Source organism: Rattus rattus, chromosome X (genome assembly GCF_011064425.1).
Source record: "Rattus rattus isolate New Zealand chromosome X, Rrattus_CSIRO_v1, whole genome shotgun sequence".
Classification (NCBI taxonomy): domain Eukaryota; kingdom Metazoa; phylum Chordata; class Mammalia; order Rodentia; family Muridae; genus Rattus; species Rattus rattus.
Window position 1 is genome coordinate 68,340,657 of NC_046172.1, and position 10,385 is coordinate 68,351,041.

General features: G+C 42.7%; 1 protein-coding gene across 1 annotated transcript; it reads left to right on the forward strand.

Annotated features, from left to right (window-relative positions):
• Positions 1-340: 340 nt before the first annotated feature.
• Positions 341-9,878, forward strand: Cdx4 (caudal type homeobox 4). The gene is given in 4 exon segments (XM_032890010.1): positions 341-467; positions 470-853; positions 6,965-7,110; positions 8,405-9,878. Coding segments are annotated over 4 exon segments (864 nt in total). The 3' UTR covers positions 8,612-9,878.
• Positions 9,879-10,385: the final 507 nt, after the last annotated feature.

Genomic DNA, 10,385 nt, shown 5'->3' on the forward strand with positions numbered 1-10,385 from the left:
GCACAGAGGGGCTGGGAGCTAGGGGAGAAGGTGCTTGGAGTGAACAAGTTCCCATAGACGTTAAACGGCCCTTCATTTGAATGCAAATGCTATGTAAAAGCTTGAAGCCCCTTGACGTCATCCCAGGCTTTCGTAGCCCTCCTATGGCCCACTACCAGTCACCTGGAAATTTAGGGTAGGAAAGGAAGGTTGGAGTAGTCCGAGCCGCCCAGAGGAGCTGGCAGCACAGCGAGTGCTGACCCATTCATTGATAGCCTCTTGCATCTCAAATTCGGGTTGGCGCTAAGTTTACAGGGACCTCAGGATGGCTTAGGGGGCAACTTCTTCTATCCAAGCCACCATGTATGGAAGCTGCCTTTTAGAAAAAGAAGCGGGAATGTACCCAGGCACTCTCAGGAACCCTGGAGGAGGCAGCACAGCCGGAGTGGGCACCTCTGGGGGCAGTGGTAGTCCCTCTGCCTGCCTCCAACTACTGCAGCCCCAGTTTACCCACATTACATGGGGTATCCACATATGTCCAACATGGATCCTCACGGGCCTTCGCTGGGAGCCTGGAGCTCACCCTACAGTCCGCCCCGGGAAGACTGGAGTACATACCCTGGGCCGTCCAGCACAATGGGCACAGTGCCCATGAACGACATGACCTCGAGCTCCCCAGCTTTCGGCTCCCCAGACTACAGCACTCTGGGCCCCACTGGCGGTGCAGGCAGTGCAAGCAACGGCGGTAGCCTGCCAGACGCGGCCAGCGAGTCACTGGTTTCCATCGACTCAGGCACCTCTGGCGGCGCCACTTCTCCCAGCAGGAGCCGCCACAGCCCCTACGCGTGGATGCGCAAGACTGTGCAGGTGACCGGTGAGTAATCCATCGTTCCACTGTCTCTTCTCTTCTCTACTCTTGGTCCGCCTGCCCTCTTACTCTTCACTCCGCGTCCCGCAGAAGAGTTCAGCTAGGCAGCCCACGGGGCAACTGGCTGGCGGGATAAGTAATTTCCTCCTTTGCGCCTAGGTTCAAAGCTGGTTAAAAGCAGCGCTTGGAACTAAACCTTTCCTGGGGGTTTGTTGAGGTGGGCTTTTTTATTTGGTTGTTTGGTTGTTTGGTTGGTTGTTTGGTTGATTCGGTTTGGTTCGGTTCGGTTTGGTTTGGTTTTTACCCTTCCCAGATAAGTCAAGGGAGTAAGGGCACAAACAGTGTTCCCGATGAACCACAAGGATCGGGATCTAATCCTGTCGTTGTCCCGAGGGAAAAACAGAAACACGTGTGATGAACGGGGTGAGAAGACAGTTAAGGTTGTCCCGGTGCTTGCCGGTTTTATGTCCAAATCGTCCCCTATCCTATTATGCAGCCTCGCTGAGAACTGGCGATGCTCAACTTAATAGGTGCTTAGCTGGCAACCGACGCCCCAGCCTATGAAGGCTTCCACAGCAAAACGGCCTCTTTACAAGATGCCCAAGGAAACTACAGCTTCCGTCGACCAAATTAGCACTGTCTTGAATAAAGCCTAACGCCTTTTTCCAATGTCCTACCCACTGAAGGAAGCGTTGAAGCGTTACAGCACTGAGCTGTCATTTCATAAGACACTATCCTTACACCCACCGTATTATTCACACACACCCCCCAAGTGCCTAAAGCCCTCATCGCTAATTCAGCAGGTGGCCACAGATGCAGAAGCAGAATGCAAGTCTGCGACAGCGACAACACCCAAGAAGCCATAAGGATCCCGTTTAAGGACTAATGGCACTGACCAGCAAGCCCTGGTGGGCAGGCAACCGCTGGGGGCGTGGGGGGCGAGCTTCGAGGAAATGAGGACTCCACTTTAATCTTGGACTGGGAGACATGTTCGTTTTCAGCTGTGGTTGTTCCCCTAGCATTTTCTTATTCCAATGCTTGTTCCCTGTCATTAGAGTAAATTGGTGACATTTCCCTCTGGAGAGGCAATGATATTTCAATAGTATTTGTCCATGATGATATATACTCTTCATAACCCTTTGTTGTCCCTCCTCCAAGAAGCAAAGGTGAAAGGGTAGGGTGGTACCATTTCCTACTGTTAGGAGACTTTTCAGCCACAAGGAGGATGTTCCAGGTCTAACTAGGGTAGAGATCCCAAGTTAAAAGTAACCCTTAAGAACTTATATTAAAAAGAGGATATGGGTGAGTCATGTAACTTAAAGACAAATGAGGCGAGGGTAGGGAATTCCTCCCCAGAGCTGTTCTTACATCTAATCTTCAGGGTAAAACTAACATCCATTCACCAAAACCTAAGAATAAGCAAAATACACATTTTTAAAAGGACATCAAATAGCTACTTCTAGGATTTTTCTTTGAAATACTGTGTGGGGGTTGGGGGATGTCGCTAGCTTGGTTTTCTTTTCTTTTTTTTTTTTTTTTTTTTCTTTTTTTCGGAGCTGGGGACCGAACCCAGGGCCTTGTACTTGCTAGGCAAGCGCTCTACCACTGAGCTAAATCCCAACCCCTAGCTTGGTTTTCAAAATGGAAAACTGTGAGGGAAAGAACACAGTAAGAAAATACGGTTGTGATGAATTGTCTTTTGTTGCTGAGGGAAGCATGGCAGTTTTCTCTGTTTTGCTTTAAGAGGAGAGAGAGAGAGAGAGAGAGAGAGAGAGAGAGAGAGAGAGAGAGAGAGAGAGAGAGAGAGAGAGAGAGAGGAGAAGCAGAATTTATCTAGAGCCTCTTTAGGTAATTCTGATGCCAAGAGAAGTTGAGAAGGATCCTCATAGTCTGTGTGCCTTCATCTCTTCAGTGCTTAGGAGAAGTTTAAAACTGAGAATGATGTTACAGCTCCTTGGACTCTTGGCAACTTGTCCTATAGACAAAGTTTTATTAACATTGACATTTGTTTCATTTGAATTCCTCGTAAGTTAACACCATCCCTTTGCATGTTCTTGTAGGCTCAGGTTGCTATTTGTTGACAATTTGAGATGATGGTTGTGCATGAGAGCACCCCGCGCTACACACATAAGTGATGTTTTGCATAAGTTCTGGAGATTCTAGTCTCACTGAGTATCTTTCATGATACAGGGCCATAAACTTCACAAAAATGAATGCCATCACCCCGGGACACCCCGAATCAAAGTGTACCCCTTTATATGCTTAGCAAGGGAGCAGGTGTTAAACGTCTGTTAAGTGAATAGACGAGTTAGATCTTCCTAAGCTTTCTGTTCACCTTGTACCATCATTGCACATCAACATATGGTTTAGGGCTGAGAGAGAAAAAAATCTACGGACAACAGACTGGACGTAGCTCTTCCCTGAATTAAGGCAATCCCATGAGAGCTTTTTTTCCATTAATGAAGATAATTGAAACAGACTTAAGTTAAAATGTGTGTGTATGTGTGATATGTGTGAGCATGTGTGTGTGTGTGTGTGTGTGTGTGTGTGTGTGTGTGTGTGTGTGTTGCACTCCTTACAGCTATGATTTCTAAAGCAAGGAGATTGACATGTAGAATAAATCACTGCCTTCCAGATAATCTGATTTAAAAGGCTTTTATTTTTATTTGGACATAGTTTTCTTTCTTTTTTCTTTTCTTTTGGTTTTTTTTTTTTCTTTTCTTTTTTTTTTTTTTTTTTTTTTTTTTTTGGTCCTTTGTGCAGCTCTGGCTGTCCTGGAACTCACTATGTAGACCAGGCTGGCCTCAAATTCCCAGAGATCCACCTGTCTCTGCCTCTCTCGAGTGCTGTGTAGCTTTCAGTATTCTATTCCAAACACATGTCACTATATGCAATCTATCTTGTCCAAACATTTCTATCGTGATGAATATCTTCCAGCAGTCTCATAATTTAAATGCCAGTGTATGAGAACAAGCCATTTCCCACTGTTTTCTGTAGTAGAGAACTGTGGCCCTGTATGAATATTGGCCAGGCTGCATGCTAAGCAGAGCTGGAAACAGGCTTCCCTGTTTACAAAAGGAGAGGAAGTCATTTTGAGTGATTCTAATTAAGCCACTCACCACTAAGGAAATACTTTTAAAGCTGTATTCATAAACTGAATTGCTTAATAATCCTTGAAGCTTTTGCCATTGTCTTCCTTGGTTTTTCATGTTTTGTTGGACAATTTTTTTAAATGAGTTTGGATGTGATTTTTAGTTTTAAAGCAGTAAAGGATTGCCATTAGGGGAAAAGTCGTCCCCGTGAACTGTCTATGTAAGAAAACTGGCTGTCCCCCATCGTTTTTCTCCATTGCCATCACCATTGTGATCCTGAGGCTTTGTACTGGTTTTTCTGCCTAATAGCACCTTGGCTGCTAGCCTCTCCATCAAACACTATTTCAACTATACTTACAGTGACAGTGTCATCTTATATAGTGACATCACCTTATGAACTGTGCCCCCTGGGTGGTGGGAAGGACCACTGTGAACTATGAAGGTGATTGTTCAAATCTTTGTGGAAGAAGTAACAAAATTCTCATTTCACATGAGTGGAAGTAGCTCTTTAATAAGTCTTAGACCTTTTTCCATTCCTAAATTAACTCACAATATCAGCTGAGAAGGAAATCCCCTGGTCTCAAAATGTCATTGTCTCTGGAAAATAGAGGAAGCTAAACAATAAGAACAAGTATTCCTCATACTTTGCTGGTGTTTGGCTTTAGTTGTGGGAATATGGACTTTATGCTCTACCAGAAAGTGGCCCAATCCCTTCACTCACTTCAGGAGAAGAGGCAATAAGGGGGAAAGACATGGCTCCGAGAAGACAGCACGAGACGAGATGGGTGCCAGGAAATTTCCATGTCTTTCTCTTTGTAAACTGTGCAGGTAGTATACTCTCCCTTGTCTTTGGGGTTTTCGTTCTTATCATCAGATTGGCCCTACAGATCCTTTTTAACACTTGTTCGGCTTTGATATGCATCTCCGCTCTTGTCACTGCCCCTTTCTTCGAAGGTTATATTGCCGGAAAGGGTGACCATTTTCATGGCAAATAAAGAGGCCTGGTCTTGACTTTATTGTCCTCAGAAGAAACTGCAAGAGGGGAATTTATGACCAATGGGGGTGGGGAAGGACCACAATCTTTCCAGAGTTCTTGAAGTCTGGTTATATTTACTGATTAATTGACTGAACCGAAGTCACAGACACACACAAGTTGAATTTTAACCTCCCTGTTTCAAGTTAAAATTTAAACTGAGTCCCTTTTTTGATCAGGAAGGGTTTTAGGAACTAACTCCTCAAAGACATAATTTGATTCTAAAACTGAAGTCCTGAAAACAAATTAAACCTCAGGTTTTTGTTTTCATCCTTCATTATACATTCTGTCTTTGAAAGATGCCAAAAGCCTGACCCTTGGTTTTCTGTGTTTCTGCGGGAATCCAGAAATCTGGCTCAAAGTTTGGACCTTTGAGGAAAGTTAGTTGGCTGGGACTTAGTGCTCATCATTTCAAGGGAGGGAATTGCACTGAGTAGCCAGTTATCCAGCCATTTAGCGGAGTCCTAAGGTAGATTTGTTTCAACATCCATGCCCCCTCCTCTTCCCGGAGATGAAAGGGTGTCTGACATTTGTTTAGGGCTTGTAAATTCCAAACCAATTGGTTGATGTTCCTGAATGTAAAGAGGATTCAGGATGGGATCCATGCGATGTTGCTCCTTTGTTAGGCCTGGGCTGCATCTTAACACCTCAATGGAGTTTAGGGACCCACTTTAAAGAGGTCTTTGTCCTGGGTCGGCCCCCAAAACCTCACATCAAAACAACCAAAGAAGATCAGAAGAACTTTCTAAAAGCCACAGAGAAAAAAAGCAAAATCCTAGAGGGGGTTAGAGAAACTGAAAGGAAAGGGAGACTTCCTAATCACTTTTGGAAAATTTGAAAGGAAGAATAAAACTCTATTTGAAGGCAAGCATGAGAAATTAGCTAGATGTTGTAACACAAACCAAATGTTTGGATATCTTTTCAAAGCACGTGTAGTCCTCACTTCAGTCTGCTTAAGTCAACACACCCTCCTTTCCCCCATTCACTATTCATTGGAAATAAAAAAAAAGCCTTAAGACTCCCACAGGAGAAATATTACTTTTTCTAATAAACATTAGGTGCTATTTTGAAACATAGTTTGCTAAGTAGCAATAAATATTTCTTTTCAAACTATACACATTCTTTCTAGGTAGTACACATAACTACAACATCAGGATTCCAGAATAGTTTACTGCATATGGGATTATACGTCCCAACAGGTTTAAACTGGGAATGAATCTAATATACTGACCCAAGAGTCAAAGGTTACATGCTTGGGTTTGCACGCCTAAGCTCACCAGCACAAATGCACTTACCTATACTTAACCTTAGGTTCTTTGTCCATACAATAACATTCTCTGCATAATTGAACAGAGTAGATAAGATAATGGGAAACAGTCGTGAAAGCATTGCATAAAATATAATTCATGAGGGCCAGGTGTGGTAGTGCACACCTTTAGTCCCAGTACTCAAGAGGCAGAGATGTGTGGATCTCTATGAGTTCGAGGGTAGCCTGGTCTACAGAGCAAATTCCAGGACAACCAGAACTATGCAAAGAAACCCTGTATCAAAACAACAGCAACAACAACACAGCAAGGTGTGAGTCATAGTGCCTGTTGCCATTATTGTTAACTCAGTTGTTATACGTGGATGGGGATGTAATGAAAACTGTGGGTTGAGTGTTTAAGTATTTCGATTGTTTTGGTATAACAGTAGGTCAATGGTAAAGTAGCTGTAATTTGACTGATTATTTCAGGAAAATATTAAAAGGGTTTTTGTTTCATATATATGATAGAATGGTAGATATTTATATTCACACCCACCTAGGTATAGATAACATGGCCACTTATGATAATGCATTTATGAAGAAATAGACATGACGTATTTGGTTTTAAAATGCAGTCCCTTTATATTTCAAAGTAGTAAATGAAAGTTAGAAGGGTAATTGGTTCCCTCAAACCAAACAATCTCCAGAAGAGAAGAATAAAATGAAATGTCATGCTTCTCCAACAGGGAAAACCAGGACCAAAGAAAAGTATCGTGTGGTCTACACGGATCATCAAAGGCTGGAGCTGGAAAAGGAATTTCACTGCAATAGATACATTACCATCCGGAGGAAGTCAGAGCTGGCAGTTAACCTGGGCCTTTCTGAGAGACAGGTATTACCAAGCACTCCCACATATCACTTCAATTGCCTGGGGTTTGTAGAAAATAGCAAAACAGAAGTGGATGCTTTTCATTCTTTCTTTTTTATTTATTTATTTATTTTATGTATGTAAGTACACTGTAGCTGTCTTCAGACACACCAGAAGAGGTATCAGATCTCATTACAGATGGTTGTGAGCCACCATGTGGTTGCTGGGATTTGAACTCAGGACCTTGAAGAGCAGTCAGTGCTCTAACCACTGAGCCATCTCTCCAGCCCAGCAGATGCTTTTCTAGGAGCTCCTAAGCCCATACTCACCCTGTATTGTTTCATTGGCCAGAGGGTTTATTAACTATTGAATGGGTATGTGGACCTGGGAGTAAGAGAGCAAGCGAAGAGGTGCAAAGAAATTAGAAGTCCAATAGAATTCATCAATCAGGTTAAACTTTGATCTGGTCCCTCAAGTAGTACTAACAAGTGTGAGAAGTGGAAATTTCACAACTATGGCTGCTGTCTGCTTCCTATCAGTCAAACTACAAGAGGTACTGCACACCAGTGCAGTTCCATGGATGGAGCTTTTCTGTCATTCAAAATAGGAAATGTAATCTTCTCTAATCTGTATGATGTTATGATGCCTGCCTTGAATCTAGCTTATTGTAAACATTCAATGAAGATCAAGTTACAGCAAAGGTCAGCAGTCTCCACTCATTCAGACTTGGCAATTACATGAGCACCTGGTGATGTTTCCCTAAGTCTAGGAGTGATGCTGGAATCATAGAAGTCTAGAAATGTAAAATCCATTGATGCATTGCCTTATCTCAAGCAGTTTGCATTCCAACCACATATAGGCACATTAAGACCACTCTCGTGTGGATTTCCAACAAGAAATAGATGGTATTTCATGACCCTGTTCACCTAGTTCTGGGTGTTAACTTTTTAATATAAGGAACTGTCTCTTAATGACCAACTGTAATCACTGTTGCTATTTGAATCCTTCTCTTTCATCAGCAGTCCTCGGCGTCATTATATAAGTATTTCTACTTGTGTAATAGAGGATGCAAGTGACTTGGAATAGATAGAGCTCTGCCTTCAGAGTCAGTAGTCCTAGGTTTGATGATTTCAGTCTCACTTCTTACAAAGCACCTGCCCTCTCTGAGCCACAGTGTTTTAGAACCTGTAAAACGGGTATAGTTCACAAAGTCACCCTGAGGCTCAAATGAAGTGATGGGTGTGAAGAAGCCTTGTAAGACCCACACTAGCCACTTAGGGTATTGTCCCCACTAAGTATAAAGCATTTTGTGTTTCAGGTGAAAATCTGGTTTCAGAATCGCAGAGCCAAGGAGAGGAAGATGATCAAAAAGAAAATCTCCCAGTTTGAGAACAGCGGAGGTTCCGTGCAAAGTGACTCTGGTTCCGTCAGCCCCGGAGAACTGCCTAATGCTTTCTTCAGCACTCCATCTGCTGTCCGTGGGTTTCAGCCAATTGAGATACAGCAGGTCATCATTTCTGAATGAAACGGGAGCAGAGAAACCAACGCATCCTTCCTGTTACAGTGTCTCTTTGGCCTCTAAGATAACAGCAGGGCAGTTGAGATCGGATATAATTCCTTATAAGGCACAATTCCAAACAAGTAGACACACCATGAGTTGGAGATATTTCAGAAGACTCTAATATTAAGAAAAATCTTATTTCATGCTGTCAAATGGACACTGGGCAGAAAGCTGTGCGATACATTTTTCTACTTAAAGTCTAGATTCAAGAGCCCTTGAAACTTTGTTTACAATTTCAGAAACTCGTTTGTTCCTATGCTCTTGTGTTTGTTATTTGATTCTGAGTATCTTCCTGGTCTTTTTAGGGGATAGGAGTAAGGTAAGCATACATTTCTCTATCTGAAGATATTGTTTGGAGGGAGTAATTAAAAAACCACCAGTCTTTTTAACAAGTTAACTGTGTAAAACAGCATCAGGAAGTGATTACGAATCTATTGCTTAATTACATGAAGATCACTTTTCCCTTTGAATAATACTCACCTACCATCAATTACGTGGTCATAGAATTTAGAAGATCTATTTCAAATCTTGTCAAAACAATGAAATCAGACTAGAACAATAAAGGCTGGGTTAACTGAGTTGCTGGCGAGGCAGATATTCATCATACAGAACAGACTCCCCTGCATTCTCAAAGAAAGTAGCTCACCACTTGTAAGCACACAATCCGGGCAAGCAAAGGTGCGGTAGTGAGCAGGGTGGCCTGGAGATTTTGTGTTGGCATGATGTGCTGTTCACACATCAAAATGACCCAAGATTAAGTCTCCCTTTGAAAGACAAAGTGTCACAATTACCTGCTTGGGGGTTGAAAATAAGAACTGTGTCTTCCCATCCCTTAAGGAACTGTCAGAAAAGGGGTTTATAGCTCCGTGGTTCCTACTGAGGATACATCCATTTGTGCTGAAAGATGGAAGGAAAAAAAAAACTTCCACTTCTGACCTGACCTCTTGGAAGCATATTCCTTCCAACACATTCATAAGGAAGGTACCAATTACCCACTTTACTGATGAGCAAAATGAGGTGTGAGCATCGTGTCATTTTCCAAAGACAGAAAATAAGACAATTATGAATGCTGATGAGGACCTCTGCTTACAGATGTACTATTGATTATCTGCAATAGTAAGTCCAAGCTCATTCCTAATACGGAACAGACTCGCCTTTGGCACATTTACATGGAAGCTACCCTTCCTTGCTGTAAAGCTAGTGATGTTTCTCCGTTTCTCTAGACTGAAAAGCCTGGATTGTTTTCTTAATAGCATATTAAAGGCATTTCCTCTCAAAAAAAAATGTTTGTTATTTCTCTGGGTGCTGAGAAAAAGATCCATCCCCCTATTTTTATGGCTATATTACAGTGGTATATACTGGAGGCCTGTAGACAGAAGAAAGATAACACCAGAGCTCAAAGGTTGCACTCTAAGTAAGCTTCAATAAGGAAGGGGGAAGGTAGGAGCAAGGCAGAAATGGAAACGCAACAAATGGCCACCAGGGTTCAGTCAGGTAAATGAGGAATTAAGGAGGGGATGTTTTTCTTCTCATCACTATTTTTCCCATCCTCAAGTAACGTGCGCACAGCAGTACAGTCTTGGCAACGTATTCAGTGTTCCAGTCTTCATATACTTTACTGAACACGCCTGATCTTATCTTAGAGTTTGTGTGCAACTACAAGGGAAGATCATAGGGAGGTTCTGGCTTATCTCCAGATACAGGAGGAAGTAAAGCCCAAGGGAAGTTTTCCACTGTT